We start from the raw sequence: 24,418 nt of genomic DNA on the forward strand, positions 1-24,418 counted from the left end.
TAAACTGTATTTGTATCTACTGCCCAGCTGTATCTCCACCCTCCTCTACCAGACTCACAGTCTGTTCTACTACTGTACCCAGCATCCTCCAACTGTGGCATGCCCTTGGTTAGCATCTGCTCTTTCTAGACTCCATCTCTCCACACTGCTCCACCTGCAAGGAGATTCTAGCTCTCTAATCAGCCAATGAAAACCCTGTGGATCACAACGGTCCAATCCCCAACCAATCATGGGGTTGGCACAGGATCAGGCAGTGGTTTATTCTGTTGTGCATGGAGTTACCATGAGTCGGGGGTGAGGCTGCAGCAGATAACAACATACAAGTATCCATTTGCCTCAGGCTCCAGATGAAGTGGAAACCCTAGTGGTGTAGTGGTTAAGAGGTACAGCTGCTAACCAAAAGGCTGGCGTTTCAAATCTACCAGGTGCTCCTTAGAAACTCCATGGGGGCAGTTCTACTCTGTTCTATAGGGTTGCTATGAGTCAGAAACTACTCGATGGCAACGGGTTTGGTTTTTAGTTTTCTACATGAAGTTTCTTGCCACCTAGACATGCCTCACTTTGGGGTCAAATATTATTATTCCTAGAAGTGCTGAAAACTAAATGGCAGATAAGACATTAAAGGAGGCATTCTTTGTCTCAAGTGCATTATTTTGGATTATTTGTCATATCCTCAGACTGACTTAGCAAGGCCAAACTGAATTCTTACCTTTTATATTTCATTTCCATAAGCAAGGATGGCAAGACTGCATCTTACATACTTTGGACATTTTGTTAGGAGGGATCAGTCCCTGGAGAAGGACATCATGCTTGGCAAAGTACAGGGTCAGCGGAAAAGAGGAAGACCCTCAACGAGGTGGATTGACACAGTGGCTGCAACAATGAGCTCAAGCATACTAACGATTTTAAGGAAGCCGCAGGACCGGGCAGTGTTTCGTTCTGTTATGCATAGGGTTGCTATGAGTCAGAGCCAACTTAACGGCACCTAACAATGACAACTGGTGGCACCGCAGTTAAAGCTCTCAGTTGTTCACCGGGAAGTCGGTGGTTCGAACCTACCAGCTGCTCTTTAGAAGAAAGATGTGGCAGTCTGCTTCCTAAAGATTATAGCCTTGGAAACCCCATGGGCCAGTTCTGCTTTGTCCTATAGGGTCACTATGAATTGGAATCAATTTGATGGCAACAGGTTTTTGTTGTTGTTATATTTCGTTTCAGACCAGTCATACTTAGGATTTCTTCCACCTGTACCCTTCCATTTGCCTCCTATCCTTCCAGATCCCTGATTATGGGTCTTTCAGCAACAACCTGAGTTCCTTCAGACATTTCCCCTCAGTGACTTTACTTGCTTGGTACATCATTTACCTTAGATTTTGTATCTTCTCACTAAAATTCCTGTCCACTGACTGATCCATTGCATTTCTGGAGGGCTAAGAGTTAATGGGAGATTATCTAGTTAAACAGAGGGAAAAAACCAACTGTATGAAGATAGAGCAAAAATAGAAGCCCTCAGAGAGTCTACTTCAAATCACACTCTACAAAGTTTTACTTTGACGGCTCTTTGAAATATTGGTTTCAAAGTCTTGCAAAGAATTTACCAAATAAATCTCGTGAGATTTTTAAAGAATTAGTGATGATAAGAAATTCACAAAAAGGGCAAGATTTTCATCTTCTGTCAGTTGAGACCATACAGCAGTAGGGATAAATATGAGCTTTTGGAAACAGCTCCTTTAACATTCTTCTTTAGAATAACATGACTCTTTCCGGTTTTTTCCGGTTAGTTAAATAATAAGATGGTGGAAGAAATACCCATCCGAGATGGAGTGGGACAGTAGAAGGGCCACTACAGCAAAGCCAAGGCCACGTGTGAGCAGGATGCAACTCTGATTTGGGAGGGTGGCATCACTTAACCTTTATATGTTAACTTCCTGTGGATGAAAACAGTAGGTGTATCTAACCTCACAGATAAGCAGTAAAAACAGACATGAAAACTTGGGGTGTATGTAAAGTGAGGTGGCAATATTACTCCCTAAATTCTGGAAACTGCTTATTTTAAGTTTAAATTCAAGTAACTTCCTTTTAACCTGAAGATGTCAAACTATTTAAAAGGAAGTATAAGATGAGCCCAAGCAATTGTGAATTAGTAATGAAAAAATTAAATTAACATGGAAAAGCACAGGAGAATTCTTCCAGCATGTATTATAGCTAATAACATAGGAAAAGTACGTAAACTTTGGGTTTGTTCCAAAGTGGCTTTGCAGAATAGTGCCAAAATTAATCGGCTCCACAAATACGCTGTCTTCAATCTCCTAAGCATTACCAACAATAAAAAGAATTTATTAATTGCAAGAATAATTTACTCATCTCATTTATTGGCTAAGTGTGCACAGAAAACTGAAAAACATTAAAAAATAATTCAATGTGGGTAGTCAAGGTCAATTTAGCAGAGCAAGATATCCCTGACGCAACAGCTGTGGCCTTTACACATGGAGGTTTAGCTTATTCACAGATATCAGGGTAGTGACAGTGGGAGGAGGCAGGAGGAAAAGAGAGTTGAACATTCCCTCATAAGTGCACATCATTTTTTAGTTTTTTCACCTGAGCTTTCACTATTAAATAAAAGAACATCACTCTCCATTTATAATCAGAATAATCTGTTTTGGACTAATACTTTATTTGGTTGATTTTATACTATTACTTATGCAATGGATTATATAAAACTAAATGAATTTACTTTTGTTATTTCTTGTCATTAGGAAAATTACACTTCCATCTTCAAGACAGTATTCTAGATCTTTTTTATTTTTTCTCTCTTCTAGGGTAATGCGACAGGGCTCCACAGCTCCTAAAAGTGCTGAAAACTAAGTGGTAGATAAGCTTGAAACTTAATGGTTGTGAAGTCCTTAAAAAACAATACTGTGTTTTCAATGGAGTTACACAGAGTGAGAAACTAAAGAGGTTCTGCTTTCCCTGCATGTGTTTCTCACTTAAGCTAGAAAAGAAGCTCAGTCTGATTGAGCTAGGTGGGGGGTAAAGAACTCGTCAGGTTTTACACATGAAAGCAAATGCTTAGAAACAGAATTAAAAGCCAGTGCACACTAAACTCTTAGTATTAACTGATGCCTGCCCTAATCTGTCTCAAAAAGTAGCGTGAACAGTTTAGCGCCCACTCCTGTGGCCTTGCCAGGAGCCGAGTCCTGCACACCGGGCAGCAGCCCTAGGAATCAGTAGTGTATCTCCCTCAGAATCCAGCAGTTTGGATTTGTCACACGCACCTCAGACAGTGACAAACTTTTAAGATGGAAAACCAAAAACCAAACCAGACCCATTGCTGTCAAGTGGATTCCAACTCACAGAGACCCTATAGGACTGAATAGAACTGCCCCATACAGTTTCCAAAGAGCAGCTAGTGGATTAGAACTGCTGACCTTTCGGTTGGCAGCCGTAGCTCTTAACCACTATGCCACAAGGGTTTAAGATGGAAGATGCTTCACAAAACCTTCTGGCCCAGACCATGGGGTCAGAGCAGAAACCCATGTTTCATAGAACCTTCATGTCTCACCTGCTATCAATAAAAGTAAAATTAACAAAAAAAAAAAAAAAAAGAGAGAAAGATTTCCATGGCCAAACATGTTTGAGAAACTTAGAGTCAGTCAAGGTTAAACATGTTTTTTCCTGTAGGACTTCATCAAGTCTTCAGTATTTTAATGTGCACAAGAGGTTTCTTAGTTGTTGGACCAGGAAACTCTTTTTGAAGGGGTATCTATTAGACTTAGGAGCCCTCGTGGCACAGTGGTTAAGTGCTCAGCTGCTAACTGAAAGGTAGTGGTTTGAACCCACCAGCTGCTCCACGGAAGAAAGGTGTGGCAGTCTACTTCCATAAAGATATACAGCCTTGGAAACCCTATGGGGCAGTTCTTCTCTGTCATATAGGGTCACTGTGAGTTGGATTCGAAGGCAAAAGGTTTTGTTTGTTTGCTCGATATCTGCCAGGCTAGAGCTAGGTTCTTGTGTTTCATGAGGCACAGTTTGGGAAATGCTGAGATAAAATATTAGTAGCCTTGATTCATAGATGAGGGAGTTATGGCCCAGCGAGATTATGTGCTAGAAGGTGGTGGAGAACTCAGGCCTCTGGACCTCCTAGTACAAACTTTCCAGGGTCAGAAATGTGAGAAAAGATAAAATCAATCTGAATCCTCAGAAACATACATACCCTGGAAAATCAAACCAAATCAAACCCATTGCCGAGTCGATTTCGAAGACTTTGGAAGGGTCTCCTTGAACTAATGCTTCCGAAAATAGTGTAAACATACTCTTCCTTTTCTGGCTCATCAGGACACTCTGATGATTAAGATTACCTGATACAAAGGCATGCAGATGCTATCAATCCATTCCAATTGCAATCGAGGCAGTTCATCTTTCCGGTTCCGATCAAAAATAGCCTAGAATGGAGGAGGAGAACCTTGCTTTATTACACTGAGTATTTTACAGGTGAGTTGTCAAACACTTTGCCACAATGATCCAATTTTTATCAGCTGAACACTTCACAAATCACAATCAATCTTTACACGGACTTTCTTTTCCTTTATCTATGATAAGAAATAAACTATTTTCCTCTCTTTTTATGAGTTTCGTAAGTGAATGTATTTAAACTTTATAGTACGCAACTCCTTGAGGCCAAAATCTGTCTTCAGATATAGGTAACTGCTACTAAAATCAAGCCATCAAGTCACTGGGAATTGGGTACAAGACAAGGGGAAGGAGACATATTTATTTATTGCCATAATAATAAGGCAAGCTTTTAGTTTTATATTGGAGGAGTAGGGGATAGGATGGGAAAGGAATTTCATTATAAATAGAAGCCATCAATATTATTTTTTTTTCAGGTGTTAGTTTGGTAATTTTCTGTGTTTTTCAACAAGGTTTTGTCATTAATAAATTCCTAAATTTTTATCTATGATCATTAGTCCCTGCCTTTAAACTTTATGATGTTATAATGTTTGAGGTAATTTAGGTATACTTTTGAGAAAAAGAAGTGACATATTTCTGCTGGGCAGGGTTAAAACGAGAAACAATCAATTGAAGTTGGAAGTTGGAAGGCTAAAATGGATTCCTTAAATAAACACTGCCAGCTCTACTCTAGTGAGAACGTCCTTTTCTTGGTTCTTAAGGAGTAAGGCCAGGGTCTAAGGAAGAAGATAAGTGGATAAGTGAGTGGAGCCCTTACTAATTAGAAGGCTTATAAGTTGCCCTGTTTTATTGTCTTAGAGTAGGCTTTATCTTTCTTTTATATAAAATGAAGCATCTACGTCATTTCAGTATTCATGTAGGTCCTCAGAGAGGATCCAAGCCATACCCTGGGTACCAAAGACAAAAAACCAAACCTTTTGCCATCAAGTCAATTTCAACTCACAGCAACCCTACAGGACAGAGTAGAACTGCCCCATAGGGTTTCCAAGGCTGTGATCTTTACAGAAGCAAACTGTCACATCTTTTGCCTTCAGAGCAGCTGGTGGGTTCAAACTGCTGACCTTTTGGTTAGCAGCCAAGCATTTTAACCATTGTACCACCAGGGATCCTCACCCTCGGTCCCGAGATGTTGAAAAGCCTGGGTCCTTCAAGTTAATGGGCAAGGGTAGGAGTGGAAGGGGCAAAAGCAGTAGCTGCCAAGGCTCACAAGAGACAGAAGGGCACTTTTGAGGAAATAGCTCCAAATTAGGGAGAATGTCACTAAATCATACAGGTTCTGTTCATCCTTATCTTGCAATATAAAATGTTAAATATCAGGAGAAAGAAATGAAATTCAGAGAAGACTGAAATGTGGTAGAGAAAGGGATGGTTTTTGAGAAATCTGAGTCTTGGTCCAAAACGTTCGTTCCTTTAAAAAATATGCTTCTGTTTTATTTTCACTATCATTTTCATTGTTACTTGACATTTTCTTATTTAAATAATTACCGTGTCCTTAGTGTGTATTATAAGTCACTTCTTTTTTTTAATTCAGGTCATGAAAATTACACTTATATTTTCTTCTAAGCTTCATAATTTTAGCTCTTACATTTAGATCTATGATCTATTTTGAGTTTGTTTTTGTGTATGGTGAGAAGTAGGGGTCCAAATTCATTCTTTTGCACATGGCTAGTTTTGCAGTTGTTCCAACACCATTTGTTGAAGGGACTAGTTTTCTCTATTGAGTTGTCTTGGCAAGTTTTTGGAAAATGGGTTGACCATAATTATAAGGGCTTATTTCTGGACTAGTCACTTCTAAATAAATGTCTGATGAGAGGAAAATGAATGGGAGTATGAGGTACCACACTATCCTGTGCTTTTCCTATATAGCACTTTGCAGTCTTGTAATTGATTGTTAGTGATTACTTATTTAATGTCTAATTTCCTACCATTTGACAAATTCCTTGAGGGCAGGGAAGATGGCACCTTGTTCACTCTGTCTACACAGTGCTCAGCTTCATGCTCGACACATAGAGATGCTCAAGCCATGTTTCAGTAACTGACTCACTGCTTCCAGTACTAACACCTTGGCTGTGATCCTGTTCAGACCTTGGTCTTCATAAAGTTACTCTGATGACTTCAGGGATCATGACACCTGAAGGGGACTCCCAGACAATTTTCTTCCAAAATAACAAGGAATAATGGACACAGCAGGTGTCAGCTCTGGGTGCATGCATAACCAGATATCTCTGGGAAAGGGCCAGTGGAGGACACCCCAGCCCAGTCTCTCTTGAGGGGACAGTCACCAGTCATATTAAGTAGCCTTTTATGAGCACAGAATATCATTTACAGCTGTATTTCCACCACTGGGTTCATTATAATTATGCCTTCAGAAAATGCCTCAGCAGAGCCTGCAGACAAAGACTCCTTAGTGCTGCCCCACTACACCCTCAGCTCTCCAGCACTGGCGAGTTACTCATATTTTTTTCATTTAATTAAACGACCTGTGGCATTGCTGCATTGTAAACCCTTCAGTGGGTGCCTCTGAAACGGTTTTTAAAAGGGAAACAAAAGCTTTTATTTGAAAATAGATTTGTAGCTGAGAGAAATCTAGGTGAACTAGCTTTTAGACATTAACTGTATATATCCCAAACTAATACATATATTTTTAATAACCAAATTTGGTGACACCACCAAAAAAGAATAAAGGGATGTTTGCAAAACACATAGTATACAGTTTGCTTTGAAAACTTAAATAATTAGCATGTGTTTCACCTTTGTAGTCTTCTGACCTTTCATAGGTAAGCAACTAATTTAAAATAGATAAGACCATTAAGACTGATTTCTGACTTCAAACTGGTGAAACTATTTAAGCTAGGAGCTCATTCTGCTTTTCCTTGCTTTAAATGTCAGCAATGTGTCTTAAAACTTGAAGATCTTATTAGTATCTCTAAATGTTCAAAACTCAGTTGATTTGAAACCTCATAAACAGACATTCCTCACAATTGACACATTCTTTGAGCCTCAATGACTCTATTGTGCTATGCCAGGCTTTCAAATACCTTCCACCATCACAGAGCTGAGCTATCTACTCATTAAGAATAAAGAGGCTTTCCTCTTCTTGAGGCTGGTGATTGAGGCATTTATGTCTTCTGTATCCTCATGAGTAAAAACCTGGCATCATCCTGGGCATCCAGTAAGAATTCATAAACAACAATTAAATGGGCAAGCCCAATATAAATAGCATTTCAATTACTAGAACCTAGTTCCCCAGGTAAAATTTTTCATTATGCAAACAAAGAAAAGAAAGACTTTACATGATTTGCTTTTGGGATTTTGAAAAGTTCAAAGCTGGAAAATAAAATCTAGAATTCTCCATTATTGACTACAACTATCTGTTCTAGATTCTCAATTCTGGGTAGCTTGTCTATAATTGTTTTGTATATGTCAATTACAACGTAGGTATTGCTCACATATGAAATGCCAGTGCTGGGCTCTGTGTTATTCAAATTCCACTTTCTACCTCCTCCCTCATTCCTACCTGTCCCACTGTGGGTACTCAAGAAATGCTTGTTAAGTAGCTCACCACTCTTAATCAGAAACTTGGGAATAAGACTGTTTAGCATCTAAATTTAATTAAAGCTTTAAACTTTCAGAAGTGTTTCCTTAAACCATTCTCTTTCTTCTCCACTTTGGAAATCCTGGTGGTATAGTGGATAAGTGCTATGCCTGCTAACCAAAAGGTCAGCAGTTTGAATCCACCAGGTGCTCCTTGGAAACTCTGTGGGGCAGTTCTACTCTGCCCTACCCAGTTGCTATGATTCAGAATTGACTCGATGGCAATGGGTTTGGTTTTTTTTTTTTTTTTTTTTGGTTTTCAAATGGTGATTTAGGTTTATTTTTGAAATAGTTACTCAAAAGGGTAAATAAATCATAATAAAAGAAGTTATCACTTAATAGGTACAGTTTCTGCTTGGGGTGATGAGAAAGTTTTGGAGATAGTGTTGATAGTTTCAAAACATTGTGATAATAACTAATGCTTCTGAATTGTACACACACAAAAATGGTTAAGTTGGCAAATTTTCTGTTATATATATTTTACCACAATTAAAAAAAAAAAAAAAAGTCAGGCCACTAGGATATCGTTTGGGCAACCATTTAAATTCCAGAATATCAAGGCTGGCACAATCCAAGAATTTCATCCAGGAAATCTACCTTCGTTCTTTATTTTTATAATTTCTATTCATATAAAATTTCCATATGTTACAGATCGAATTGTGTCTCCCAAAAATATGTGTTGAAGTTTTAACACCTATACCTGTAAATATGACTGTTCTGAAATAGGGGTTTTCTTTTTTTATGTTAATGAGACTATACCAGAGTACGGCGGGTCCTAAACCTAATCACTTCCCATAGTGTCTCATAAAAAGAGCAGAATGGACACAGAGTCACTCACATGAAGGGCAAAGGGTAGGCGGACAGACATGGTTTGAGGATGCACCTATAAGCAAAACAAACCAAAAATTGCTGGCAGACACCAGAAACTAGGAGAGAGGCCCACAGATGGAATCAACATGGCCAAGACCCTGATTTTGACTTTAAGCCTCCAGAACTGTGAGAAAATAAATTTATATTCTTTAAAGACACTTGTGGTATTTTTGTTGTTTTTGCTGTTACGGCAACACTAGGTAACTAAGACATTGTAACAAAGCAAGGTGTTAGCAAATAGGATGCAAAAAAATGATGAACTTACTGAAGGAGTGAGTTTGAGTTCTGATCTCTCCCGATCTCCTTGTTCAAAGAACTCACTGGTTACAAGTTCAGCCACCTGAAATATACACATATTTTAGTTTATGGTTATGTGTGATTTATCATGAGATTCAGAAGTTACTTTCGGCTTAAGTGTGTCGTGATTATTTTCAACACTGATAATCACAGAATAAGCTTATAAGGAAGTAAGGACATTAACCTTTCAGATTTGAAGGTATTACAGAATTTCATCAATGAAACTGATTTTCTTTTAATCAGAACTTCTGCAATGTATTGTTAGATGTATGAGAGCAAGGATGGATTACCCAATAAGGAAGGTAAGCATGTGCTTAGGGCATCAATGAAACAGGGACAGCAGTTGTCCAGATCAAAGACCCTAGATGCCAAGCAGACAGAACACAAGGAAAAGACAACACTACAGTGGAAGGGAACAGGCCGAGCACTAAATGAAACTGATACCAGCTCCAGTGTATGAGAATGTACCAGCCAGAAATAAAGTTCACACAGGGTCACAACGGTACCCAGAAGCAAGCTATGAAGGCCCTACTGCTTCAACACCTTTACTGACATCTGTCTCCTACAGTTCCCTCCCATGTAATTGAAACTCCTTATCTCAGCGGGTCTCTTGGGAGTACATTATTTCTTTCTAATTAATAAGAGGTGGGAGTGGATTTTTGACTCTAACTCTTGTTGCATTCACCCAATATGCAACTGGATCCAACATGAGTGGTTGCTGGGCAAGGACTGATTATATTAATAGATAACAGGTCTCTGATCCATTCTGAAAGAACCGTCTTGTATATCCTTGTCTGCTGATCCAGCAACTCCATTCTACTTGTGTAGCCATGTATGATTCTATAAATAGAAGATAAAATACAATCCATATTTTCCAATGTTAAAATTGCTTTACACATATTCCTAATTTTAATGATCATACACTGCACAACACAACACTCATTTTCGTCCCTAAAGAGACTCAAACACCCTGAGTGTACAACAATGATTCAAGAAAGACTTGATTCATTATCTTCATTATGTATGGTAGTAGATATTGTTTGGCAGCTTAATTGTGACAAAATCATTGAAGAATTTGCAAGAGTAAAGAATAGAAAGAAATATTTTTAATTATAATATGTTAGAAATGAAAGGTCTATCTAAAAATAAAACATAGTAATTTGTTGTAATATTTTTTCTGATCATTAAATTTTCTTTTGTGACATATTTTCATTTGCTCATATTTATAATTATAGCATTTATTATGAAATAAGCATCAAAATTGAAGTATGAGCTTTTTAAAGCAAAATCAGTGAAAGTCAATTTTTCTTTGTGGGAGACCAACAGAATTTTTCATCGATTGTTGAAACAACTGATTTCACTGGTTCATTTCCTTTGTTGTAGAATATGTGGAATATTCTTTTTGTAGAAAATGTGGTATAGTAAAAATCTTAGTATGCTTCACCCACTAAAAATTTTATAATCAGTTCATCTCATTCTGCTATATCCCATTTTTGAGTTCAATAGCTAATACTATAACCCAGACAAAACCCAGAGCTAATACTATAAATACTATAGTTTCATTTAAAAAGAAGTTACATCATGGATAGCTAAGACACACACATACACGTATACATGCACATGTACATATCTAACTCACATATCCTGTGTGAATACATAGGTGGAGGAGGGGCCACTGCAGATTATCAGTGTTTAGGGCCCTCACATGCCTTAATCTGGCCCCGTATGAGAGACAGACCATCTTTCACAGTACAGCTTCCATATTGCGGATGAGGCACCGGTTGGAAGTAGGATGTGCTCTTATATGGAAAATGAAGCAAATAAGGTAATAATCATTTATGTTATTATTATATGTTATTATGTTATTTTGTGGTAACAATATAATTAATTTTTGGTTGTTTCTATGTAGATTTTTATCTTGTGGTATACGTTTATTTTAGCTTTATCTTGCCACCATAAAAACTCCTTAACTGGCTTGTTCTACCAATACTTTCATGCCCTCTGGAAGGGAGAACCCTAGGACACGCTCTCTCCTCCCTACTGTAGCAATCAGCCAAAGGACAGCACCAATGCTAGGTTAACTGTTCATATGGGACTTTTAAAGTGTATCACAATATAGTTCAAAGAACGTAATTTGCTCTTCAAGGATCTCTGAATCTATAAATTTAAATGTTAATTTATAGTAGGCTAATATATTTAAAAGTAGGTGCAAGCACAACGTAATGGCTGTTCTATCCCAAATCAAAGGTTTTTCCAAAGTAATGACCTGAATTTTCTCACTTTTCATGCATTAGAGTGGAAGATCAGCAATTGCTGACCATGGTTGAGCTGAAGATCTTTTTTTCCTTCTCAAAGTCCTGTCCTTCTAAGCATAGCTTGTGAGAAGCAATCGATATGACAGGCAAGTGCTGAAGAGGCATTTTCAATGATGTGGTGGTATGTGCCTAGGAAATCTCTGGGACGAAGAATAAGCTAGCTTTACAAAATACTGAAAGAGAAGAAAGAAATCCAGACAACTTGATGGCAAGAATACCTGGGTCCCCAAAGTCAATTTTCTCTATTCCAGGCTCTTGTAATGATCAGGCTCTTAGGTCTGGCCAAAGGTTAGAAGTGTTATTTTGGTCAAGTGCATAGAATCAAGATAATTCACCTAAGTGTCTCTCAAAAGACTTTTGTCAACCGTAAGTCATAGATAAACCTTAAAAACAACATCAAACTCAGATCACTGAAAAATAAAAATTAAAAAATCTGAGAGTTGCAAGTATTCAATCATACATGAAGACATAGAATATCTAGTCCGTTCAGATTTTTAACATTTCTAATAAGAAACATGGGTCCGTTTAAAGAACTCAACAGCATAAACCTAGTTGGAACTGACTTGAAAATTACCCTCACCCTGACTGCTGGGTCAATAATCACCTCACGTGTACTTTTGCCCATTTTCTAGGACTTGATTCACTTCTTTCCTCTGCAATCTCTGCCACCACCTTTCCTGTCAGCACCCCAGGCCTCTCTCATTTTCCTCTGGCCTTCCTTTAAAAAAGAAATGGTCCCCTAAGGTATGGCCTCATTTATTCAGTTCCCAGAACTCTCCCTCAGATTGCTCTGAGGCTGTTTTTTTTTTTTTTTTCTTTTGCACTAAAGAATGTAAATGTGCTGCTCATCAGTCCACTCCAAGGTGGGAGTCCTGCATAGATCTGTAGCCCCTGGAAAACAAAGAAATTAAAAGAAAAATCCTGCCCTTGCTCTTCCTAAGTGGTCTTGGGTATCTCCCCTGTGCTTCTTTCACAGCTCAACTTGGACCACTGTTTCATTTGTACTTAAAAACTCAATCAGGAACATTAAGTGGCTCCTGATTGAATTTTTTATTAAAGAAGGAAATTGAGATGCTAATCAGGCCTTGGGGGTTCACCGGGGAAACCCACATGCTTAGACTCACATTTGTGAGGAGGAAGACCGATTTTGAAAAGGAAGAGAAAAAATCAACATCTAGGTAGAGATATATTAATTTCTTTTAAGTTTCTTTTTTTTTAATCAAAGTGTTTATTAAAATCTTAGAATGAGTATGTTTTTAGAAATATCTTAGCCTGTTCAATTTGGAGACAAACACAAAGGAGATATCCAGTTTAGAGCTGTGAAAACGTTTCTGAAGGAACCATTTGGAAAAACATGGCTTTGTGTTTTCTATCTCTGAACTCTTGATTTTCTGCACTATTGGCAGAATTACATATCCTATAAACAAAATAATATTTACATCAGTGACCAAGAAGACCACCTGCAAGCAGCCACTGGGCCCCCCAAGTTGGTCTAAATATTATTGCAGAAGTTTTTTTTCTTTCCAAGTACTTTGCCCTGTCACTTCCCTGGCCCCAAGTGGGCTGAGCAACTTGAGCCCTTGATATGCAGTTTCTGAAGACCCTGGCACATCATACCTCAGCACCCCTCTTTCAGTCAGTCAGTTCTGTTCCCCCCATACCCTCCCACTCTTTAGCCCTTCAGTTTCTGTCACAGAAGACACCCCCAGCACTACACTTTTTCCAAATACCTGGAAAAGCCACCTACTTCTTAGCAATTTATTCTCAAACTCTACCCTATAGGTGGCCTTCCCACACTAGGAAAGTGAAGGGGAACAGAGATGTGGAAATAATCGACTCAGTGACACAAAATCTCCACAATTACCCTTCTTTACCTTACCCACTTCAACTGTATCACACTAAAATTCAGACCAAAATTTAATTGGAGGAGAGCTCCACAGGAAAACTGCCTAAATGCATTGGACTATGATGTACGCAAGAAATAAACTTTTATTGTGTTAAGCAACTGAAATTTCAGTATTTATTTCTTGATAATGTTGAATTTTACTTGAACCCTGTGATACCAAAAAATAGCGATGGTTAAACAAATCTCCCGTCCTTTGTGTTCAGGAAAAGGTCTTACTGCAAATAACCACCTTTCCCATATGACTTAGATAAGACTCACGGCTGCCGCTTATTTACCTATGACAAGGCCAGACACAAACCCACCAAGTTCCTATTCCTTGTTTCATAAATGAGTAACTGAATTGCTTGTCCCACTGATCAATGAGAAACAAAGTGTCTGTTAACCAAACTTTGGTTAAGCATCTCTCCTTCCCCCAAGTCCCTGAACTTTGGCCCACCCACAGCCTGAGCCAACATACTAGCCCACTTTAAGGGCTCTTTCCTGATAACGAACTGACCTTGGTGTGAAACATTTCAATTTACTACCTGATGACGTCAGCCCTTCATTCCACTTCCCCACACCTGGGTTTTTCTCTAGCTTGTTCATTCTCAGTCTCTATAAAAGAAAGCTCCTTTCCCCTAACTCTATGAGACACTTGCTGATCTTACGGTCTGAGTGTTCTCCTTATTACAACAGACTCTCCCCTATTGTAACAGTCCTTTCCTCCCTTTTCTTGCTGAATAAAGCTTCCACCTATCAAAGTCTGGATTTGTTTTTTATTTGACGTTTTGGAACACAGCCTAGCTTATCCTTTTGTTGTTGTTGGGTGCTACTGAGTCAATTTTGGGCTGATAGTGATCCCATGTGACAGAGAAGAACTGCCCCATAGAGTTTTCTAGGCCCTGGTGGTACAATGGTTAAGAGCTATGGCTGCTAACCGAAAGGCTGGCAGTTTGAATCTACCAACCACTCCTTGGAAAGCCTATGGGGCAGTTCTATTCTGTCCTATAGGGTTGCCATGAGTCCGAATCAACTGAACGGCAATGGGTTTGTTTTTTTTTAATCTTTACAGGAGCAGACTGCTAGGTCTTTTTGCAGAGGAGCTGCTGGGTGGGTTCAAACAACATTTCAGTTAGTAGCCAAGAGCTTAACTGTTGTGCCACCAGGGCTCCTAGCCTAGATTGACTCAAAAAATTGGTATGGAAGTAAGGTGCTGCTATTAGAAAGGAAAGAAAAGGAAGGGGACCGGAAAGAAAGAAAAGAGAAGGGACGTGAGGGAAGGGAAGGAAAATAAAGGAAAGGAAGGAGGAAACCTAAAATACGTGACATCAGTTTAGTAGCCAGGTATGAGATAGTGAGGAGGCTGTAAGGATTATGGTCCATGCTACAAAGTAAAAAAAATACATTGTGCAATTCTCACTAAAATAAAGCAAATAATGTACCTAATGAAAGTATAGCTTTAGGGAAGAGATTGGAAAACACAATTATCAGTAGCATGCGATGATTGCTATTGACCGTGTCTTGGAAGGTATCACAAGAGATAAGCTCAGAAAAGGACATCAGGTTTATCACCAGGAATGAAATGGAATAGAGAAAGTCACGAAATCAGGGTCTTACAGGGATGAAAGATAAAGCTAATTCTCAACACCAAACAGTAAAAATGAAAATTGAGATATGCTTTGAATGACAAAGATCAGTTATAACTCAGCCATGCAACAAGAATCAAATCAAATGTGTGGCCAGCACACCGTAGTTTAAGGCTGAAATAATTAGGTGGAATGCAGCAATTCTTTTTAACTGGACAAAAATGACTCAGTAATTAGTCTATATGGTTCTCTCATTAATGCCTGTTCAGCCCAAGGTACTAGGAATTAAGTCATGAAAGAGAAGAAAGAAATATATTTGCTATATTTCTGAAAGTAAGGAAGCAAAGAAATATGGAAAATCTAAGAAGTTTGTATAGAAAAGAACAGTGGATGTGGTTATTGACACATGGAAATAACTACAATCAAAGACTAAATGTTTAAGACTGTTTTAATGTCAAAGAAATCATGAACTTGTGACTATTTAAAACTTAAAACAAGCCTTGGGCCCTCAACCTTCTGTAGGTGGGAAGCAAGCTGAGAAAGCTGCTTGGCCTTCAGATACAACCATGGAGGATAAGGGAAAAGGAATAATTTCCCAGGTAGATCTAAAGGTGATGGAAAAAAGTGAACTGGGGAGTCTATTCCAAAGGGCCCAAGACAGGGTGGGGGCTCCACAGTGAATATCCAGCAGGGTTTTGAATTGCTATAGGTCACCAACACCAAATATTGCCCAGCTTTTCCCATTCTGAGTGGGAGTGTTCAAATGCGTATTTTGTGTTTTGAGTGTATGCTAGACACTCTGTTTGGGTGTACATAGGTCTTTAGTTTGCTTCCAGATCTGATGCAGAGTCTAACATGTATGACCTCGAGATCCTGAACTTTGAGCTTGATGCCTTGACTATTGGGACATTTAGGTTGTCTCTTCTGGGGAGAGGATAAATATATTTTGCCTGCAGGAATGAGAGTGAATCACATTTTTGGTGATTAGAAGAGCAGATTGTGGTAGTACGTTTTCATCAACTATTCTAGGCTTTCTACTTTCTGGGCACATGGAAGCATTGTACTTCCTGGTCCCCTTGTGGTTGGGTGAGGTCATGTGACAAGTTCGGGCCAATGAATTATTTGGGATGGGGGCATTTAATTGCCAGTGCAAGACTGTCAAGGGCTGTCTTTTCCTCTGCCACAATGAATGGCAATAATCCCAATAGCTGTTGCTCCAGAATGAAGACAGAGGCCCCATCTAATCCTGGATGCACATGTGTGTGAGCAATTTTTTGTTTTTAGCCATTGAGATTTAGGATTTAGTGATATCATAGCCTATTCTGCTCACACAGTTGCATCATTTTAAAATGAGGACTGATGCATTCCGTGTAAGAAAATGTAGAACACTGACAAGAATGAAGGCTTCGGACCTAATCTGCTAGGATCTGACTACCTAGCTCCATCCTTACTAGGTATATGACCTCAGGCTACTTATCCTTTCTAAGCCTCATTTTCCCCATTTATAAAATGGGGGATAATAGCTGTATTAGTTCCCTAGGTTGCAGAAACAAATTACCTTAAGCTTGGCAGCTTTGGTTTAAAACAACAAAACTTATTCTCTCATCGTTCTAGAGGCCAAAAGTTCAACATCAGATTCACTGGGCCAAAATCAAGGTATCAGCACGTCCCCACTCGCTCTGGAGGCTCTAGGAGAAAATCTGTTCCCTGCCTCTTCCAGCTTCTCGTGGCTGCCTGCATTCCTTTGCTTGTGGCCTTATCGCTCCAATCTGTCTTGTGTTACACTGCTTTCATCTCTTCTGTATGTGTAATTTCCCTCTCATAAAGAGACTGTGATTGGATTTAGGGCCTACCCAGATAATCCAGGATAAACTCCCCATGTCGAGATCTTTAACTTAATCACATCTGCAAAGTCCCCTTCTCCTTCTAAGGTAACATTTACAAATTTCAGGGATTAGGACCTGATATCTTTAGGGGCCGTTATTCAATCTACTGCAATACCTATATCTAACCTAAAGGAGGAGGTTGAGGATTAAATGAAATAATACATAAAAAACAGTCAATAATATTAGTTTTTGATTGTTATATAAATCTATCTTAAACCAAAAAACCAAACCCGTTGCTGTAGAGTCGATTCCGACTCATAGTGACCCTATAAGGACAGAGTAGACTGCCCCATAGAGTTTCCAAGTCTACCTTATTTGTCCTAAAATGCCAAGTCTTAAGATACCAAGCTACTGTTCTGAACTCCACTGCCCGCACAGTAGGTGCCTCATAAAACTTTAAGAGCTATTAATTTCCAAATAATATCAGTAAACAACAATCTTACATTGGGTAGTTACCTGACTGAAAACTATCATTGTGGCAGAACTAACATTTTGGGCAGTGAAACCCAATAAGTGGGAAAGGCATGATTTTTTTTGGTACAAATTATACTGGACACTGCACACTTTGGCCAAAAAGCCCGCTGATCTCTAAATTGCCTTCTAAAAGAAAAACAATTTCCTTTTCACATCCTCCTTTTTTTTTTCCTCGGATGTAAAAAACAGGACCTTGTGCTTAAATACGATTATCTATTTTAAAACACTATTTTTGAAACTCTTGCCTTAAGAAATGGTCAAAATGTTATTTGATTTAGTAGGCTAACAAAAAATCTTACCAAGTTCAGAAATATTGCTCAGTGGAAGTGTGATAAAGAAAAAGACTGTGCAATAAACTATGTCGTGCCCAAGCCTCCTGCTATTTTTTACACCATGTTAATACTGATGCAAATTGACTAGGGTTTCAGTGTCTAGAAGTGGGGGCTCTGGGAATGTTGTCCCCCGACCCAGACCCTCCACCGCTGAGCCCAGTCATTAATCACCACTTGCCTGTCTGGAGATCTCCCACGGTTTGGTCACGGCTCCAAGGTCACAGGCTGTCATTAACATTGATCTGAAAAGCAGAACCAAACAAAACAGCCTGAATAATCTTTTGTTGCATTCTTAAACAAACCCGTCCCAGATACATAAATAAATAAAATGGAAACGAGGCCAGCTCACATCATCTTTACCTCAACAAGGGGCAGCACTGTTTATAGTCCCTATGTTCAGCATCTCCATCATGTGGCCACTCTGCTTAGGAAGACAAAGCTATATCACACATCCTCCAGTGGCCCTTTTGTTTGGTCTGCAGCAGATCAAGGAAAGCAAAGCACTATTTTCTCCATACCTGAGCTAAGCAAGCTCTGTTTAAAATAATTTACAACGGACAATGCACTTTTTTTTTTTTTTTTTTTTTTTACTATAAGCAAGGGAATCTGTATATAATGATGTGTACATGGCTGATGAATCAATTTACCAACTTACCACTGATTGATGGGAATGGAAGAAAACCCATACCAAAGAGGAGAGGTGCTTTTATTTTCATCTGCTCTGTACAGCTAAGATTTACGGGGAAGAGGCACAGTTTCACTCCAGTTTACAACCTGGCTACAACCATGTTTTATAAGCATTATGAAGAAGAAACATATTCAGCTACAGCTTTCATTAATTTAAGTACATAAGAGAGCACAGAGAAGATTCGAGACTGATTTTTGAGGGGCGGATTTCTACTGGGTTTAACTAGAATTCATGCTGAATTGTGGCTACAATGGCATGGAGAACAATTCAAATAGTAGATAGCTCAGGCGCTTGTAATTTGCGGGGTAGGAAATAAGGCACACTCTTTGTACAAAATCTGCTGTCTTTGTACTAAAACCGGCAGTATCTGATGACAAGGAATGAAGATTTCGAGCTGGGAAACAACATCTTGGCTAATTCCTTTTGGAAGAAAGGGTTATGTTGTCAAAGGTCAGGGGGCTATCCTGACGTCAGGTGTTAACATTTCATCACCTGCCAGATTCCAACTCCTTGGAAACACGTCTGCTTCCCAGATGGCAGAGCGTGCCTAGATGGTAGTGGGGTTTGTGTACTTCCCCAGGAAGTCCCTCTAGGGAACAAGGCAGAGTTGCAGATAACAATGGACCATTCAGAGCACAGCCAGGCAGCACCAGCATCCGGCCCTGCAGAGTCACGCTGTATTTATGAAGCATCTCATTCCAAACATCCCTGTGCTAAGCACTATGCAAAGAGATACACGTTAGCCTATTCTTCATATTTGATCTTCTGTAACCAGCACTTCTACAGTGCTTTCTGTGGGCCTGCTTCTGTTCTAAGTGTTTTATAAATACCAACAGGAAGAATCCTCAGCATGATCCTTAGAGGGAGATGCTATTATTCCTATTTTACAGATATATAAAACAGAAGCTTGGAGAGAGTAAGTAAAATTTCCCAAAGCGAGAAAAGGATTCAGGGTTCTGTGCTTATCACAATACTCCCAGACCCCTTCTCCCCACACTCCAATGCTTCTCATATTAGGTTTTGAGGGTACCGAGGAGAACAAGACTATAGGGTAATGCATTGGGCTTTGCAAGTCTCTTTCTTAGATAGGCAACGGTATAATCAGGAATCTCTGTGATGTCGCCTTCTTGTACCATAACTTGGATAATTACTTGGGTCTCATCCACTTGATAATTTGAGGCCTACTTCTCCAAGGTCATTGAGTTCATTCAAGTTCATTTCAGTGGATGTCTGGTTGTGGCGGGGACACAGTGAGCCCATAATGCTGGCCTCACGAGCTTTCCCAGTAATACTTTGCAGCTTTAGAACAGGAACAAGAAAGCAGAAGTCTGGGGATGGGTAAGGTGGGCATAGCGGAAGGTCGAGGGATGAGAGAAAGGGATGGTGCATGACCATCTGGAGTGACTGTGGTAGGCTGGTTAAAATGTACCACATAAACGTGATGGTTTGTGCTTGTCCTTTTTAAACAACTGGGAAGTCATGGCTTGTTCACTAATTTTAACATCATTTTCTAATTTTGAAAAATTTATGAAGAGGAAACCAAAATATAGTAAGGTTCACTTTCTGAGACACATTCTCTTTTCTCTATATAACTAATATCTGAAAGTGTTGAATATAAGCCAGGCTTTGCTACTTTAAAAATCATTTGTATGCTCTTAGCACTGTCAGAAAAGTGTGGCTACATCTTCAAACAATGAAAACACACATGAACAAGAGCTTTTTCTTACCGAAATATATCACGATGGTTTTTGATGTTCCAATCATATTCACCTTTACTGACAAGTTCAAAGAATTCGGTTCTCCTCCTGCACAAAAATCAAATGAAGAAAGAAAGAAAGAAAACAGAAACAAACCTGGAATGAGGTTTCTCAGTGTGTGGGGTGACATAAACACATTTATGGGGAAAATATAAGACCACTTGAACCAAGTATCTTAACATTTGAAATCATAAGGCTAAAGTGCTATCAAAATAAATCATTTTTTAAAAATGTTGAGACTTCAAAAAAAGCCACATTCATTTCTGAATGTATTTACAACAGGGGAGATGATTGAGCCATAATACAGAAAACAACATAGTACTGCATTTTGGATTACGTGCTGTGAAGCCCTTTGTGACACCTACTGAAAGGCAGAAAAGGGAGGTAAGGACAAATAAAAAGTGGGAACAATTCTGGAATGTCCTTTTTTCATTCAACATAGAACTGATCTGTATGATGATCCAAGATAAGATAAACTTCCTGGTAGTAAATTCAGGATAAGTAGTTTTTCCAGGTTAGAAAATAACCATTTCACCATTTCAGTGCTTAAGCACATAGGCTCTGGAGTCAGAAGACAACTAGTTATTGGCTCAGTCACCTACTTTCTGTGCAATGTTGGGAAGTTACTTAAACCCTCTGAGCCTCAGTTTCCTCGTTTCTAACCTGGGGATTATATTTGCTAACTCACAGAGTAATTGTGAGTATTAAATGAGATGACATACGTAAAGCATTTAGCATAGCGTTTGTACTTTTTAAGTACTCGAAACACATACATACACACACATACACACAGGCCTTATACACCTCCAAATGGACAAGAAGGAAATATTTTAAAGTTGTGAGAATATGAATGATTTATTTTTCTTTAATGTAGTTATATGACTTCTTTTTTACAAGGAACAATTAAAAAAAGAGAACATCACCATTCTGATTCCTTTAAGAATCACTTTCCATGTTTCACCCTCTAGGTACTTTCCACTGAGAGAGTATTTAAAGGAACTTGATGCCTCATTTCCCAAAGTACATCCTGCAAAATTCTCATCTCAGGAGGTGCTCCATGAAAAGGGATTCCCTGGCTAAGTAGCTTTGAGAAATGCTGCCTACAATTTACCTCTCTTGGTAAAACTTTTGAAGGCTCTGAGAAATAGAAAAGCCTGTTTAGCCGCATTTAACTACAGACATACACAGTATTGACAGTCTAAGGAATACACTTTGGAAAATGCTGCCATTACACATCATTTATGGTGGGAATCAGACAACGGAGGATCTTAAAACATAGTCCTGACCCATTACAGTTTGGAGGACAAAGAACATGATGCTGAGGGCAGTCGGCTCCCCTGTGTCTGGCTTGAGGTGCCCACGACCAGCTGGCTGACTGTACGGACTTCCTGTCACCTGGTCAGACTGGCTCCTCAATTTACCCAAGAATGGCAGGTCAGGAAGTCAAACGTATAGCTTATTGCTTTATTCAAGATATAACGACAGGTTCTGGACCTATTCCTTGAACTGGATACAGGTTAAGGCCATGCCATATTATGGGACAATCTCTACTCAAACTTATAGCAACTGGCAGAGATGACATGTACTCAATTACACTGAAGGACGCAGCAAAACCCTTCCACTATGGGTGTGTGGGGAGGCGGGGAGGTGAGAAGGTTGTGCGCACACTTATCATTTCTTCTTATAACTTCAACATTTTCTTTATTTGGCCCACTCTCTTCTTTATGGAGAGAAAAGGTCCCGCCTCTTTCTCCCCACCACCACTGACTGAACTGAAATAGAAAGGAAGGGTGATTCAGTGGAAAGAGCAGGCTTTGGGCGCACACTCCTGGGTTTAATGGTGTCGTTGGGTACCTGGAAACAATTCCAACTCAGAGCGACCCCATGTGACAGAGTGGAACTCCTCCATGGGGCTTTCTTGGCTGTAATCTTTACAGGAGCAGATCACCAAGTCTTTTGCCCGTGGAGCGGCTGGGTGAGTTCAAATGGCCAGTCTTTTTAGTAGCCCAGCACTTAACCATTGCACCACCCTGGTTACTGGAGAGTCCTGGTGGTGTGGTGGTTAAGTGTTAGGCTGCTAAACAAAAGGTCAGCATTTCGAAGGCACCAGCCACTCCTCAGGAGAAAGATGTGGCAGTCTGCTTCTGTAAACATTTACGGCCTTAAAAATCCCACGGGGGCAGTCCTACTCTGTTCTATAGGATTGCTATGAGTTGGAATCGACTCCATGGCAGTGGGTTTGGTTTTTTAGCTTGGTATCTTATTAGCTGTGTGGTCCTAGGCAAGTGATTCCGTATTTCTGAGTCTCAATTTCAAGTTTAGTGGTAAAGATTTGAGATAAGGTATGTTAAGTGTTTGGCACTGGTCGATACTCAATACTTGATACCTATAGTTTATATGTAAATAATATTAATAGTAATACTGCCAACAATACTTGATGGACTAACTGGACTACATGGAGATTGAAAAGACCACCTAGTTTTCTCTTCTTACTGAATGCAAATTAGTCTTTTTTTGGAATAATTATGGAGAAGACAATTTGGTTCAACGAGTATTTATTGAACACCTATTCTGTGCCAAGTTTGTACTAGACTTTACAGACACAAGACACAGGTGCTACTTTTCAACACCTCAGAGTTTAGTAGGGGCAACAAAAAAATAAATGAGTAACTCCCCTTCAAACATGATACTAACGTGAGGCAACTAGGGTGAGGCAAGTGAGACACCAGCCTCAGGCACAAAATTTAAAGGACTGCCAAAAATCTCAGTCATCAAGGTAAATAATAGTTTAATGCAATATTTAAAAAACTAAAATTAATGCCAAAATTCTGTAATAAACAAAATAACAAAATTTTAAATAAAGGCAGGTCTGACCCTAGATTTCCATGAGTAACTTCATTTGTCTCACCCTAGTCTTGGCCCTGAGGTGACTAATATTTACAGGGTGTTTAGTGTGTACCTGGCAGATTTCCTGGGTTCTGCCACTTACCACTACCCACGTGATTTGGGCAGGCTACTTACCCTTGAGAGGCACCAGTGTTCCTACCAGTAAAAGGGTAATAGTAATGAGATCTATTAATAAAAAACAATTTACATAAAGCACTTCGCAGAGTGTCTGGCATATATTAGGTACTCAGTATGGATTAGCTACTGTTGTTAAGCCCAGAGGGGTTAAGTACCTGCCCCAAAGTTTCACAGCTGGGATACAAACACAATCTATTGGAATAAACAGCATGTACTCTTAATCATTGCACCAGATAGCAAAGATACACCCACGTGTCCTGGGAGCACAGAGAAAGGTACTTAGTTTAGTTTGGAGAGTCATGGAGGATCATGGAAGGCTTCCTGGAAGAGCTGATGGAGTCATTGTCCCTGTCATCATATGTAGCTGGGTAGCCATTTCCATCCTATGAGTTATTCTAAGAAATCACTACAATGCAAGCTCCATGAGGACAGGGGCCTGACTGTTTTGTTCACTGATGCATCCCAGCACCTACAATAGTGCATGGTGTGTAGTGGGAGCTCAATAAATATTTGTTGAATTGAAGAATGAAATTCATTTCCCGTGTATGGTTGTTTATCTCAGAAAGCTATTTATTTTTTAAAAACAACTTTTCAGCCACTGGCTGTACCTCGGTTCTAATTGCTTGGGATCTTCATGGTTGACATTTGGAAAGATTGAGATGAGGAAAAAACATAAAACCCACTCAAGATAAGCCATGAGAGACCCTTGAAGACTAGTTTCTAACCTGAAATGTATGGACAATATAACAAGTAATAAGAAATAAGAACACAATATCCATTCAATGTCTGACCCTCCTTCCACTGACTATTGTTATATCTGCTGCGAGTAGGTTCAGTACATGAGATATAACATCTGATACAAAGAGGCATATTAACACAGCGGCTAACACAACGCAGAAAACAAGCTCTTTTTTTTTTTGCATTCAAATCTATGAATTGACAACTAAATAGCACCATAATAATAAATTCCCCAGTGGTGAACATTTAAATAGCTAAATTGCTGGTGCGAAAGTCTTATATCAATGGAGTTCAAAATCAGTCACAGGCTTCCATCACATTAACAAAGCTAGACTCCACTGCATCAGGGTGAAAGGGAATAAACATGAATTGTAGGGATGGTGGATACAGGAGGGTTGGAAGAAATTTTTTCATACAGCATAAAACAATGATTTTTCCTTCACTCACAATGGTGTGGTTATTTCTTGACAGGTTCTGAGGTCCCAACATTGGGCTATGAACTCAG

The 24,418-nt window shown here is 39.2% G+C and overlaps 1 protein-coding gene across 1 annotated transcript in view; it reads right to left on the reverse strand.

Moving 5' to 3' along the window:
- Positions 1-24,418, reverse strand: part of PDE11A (phosphodiesterase 11A) — a 600,047-nt gene that overhangs the window by 46,029 nt on the left and 529,600 nt on the right. The window contains exons 18-21 of the mRNA XM_049887539.1: positions 20,122-20,199; positions 17,885-17,948; positions 9,197-9,271; positions 4,356-4,439 (exon numbers count right to left, since the gene is read on the reverse strand). Coding sequence (XP_049743496.1) covers positions 4,356-4,439; positions 9,197-9,271; positions 17,885-17,948; positions 20,122-20,199 — 301 coding nt within the window. The remainder of the gene's footprint in view (positions 1-4,355; positions 4,440-9,196; positions 9,272-17,884; positions 17,949-20,121; positions 20,200-24,418) is intronic.

Source organism: Elephas maximus, chromosome 6, assembly GCF_024166365.1.
Source record: "Elephas maximus indicus isolate mEleMax1 chromosome 6, mEleMax1 primary haplotype, whole genome shotgun sequence".
NCBI classification, from domain to species: Eukaryota; Metazoa; Chordata; class Mammalia; order Proboscidea; family Elephantidae; genus Elephas; species Elephas maximus.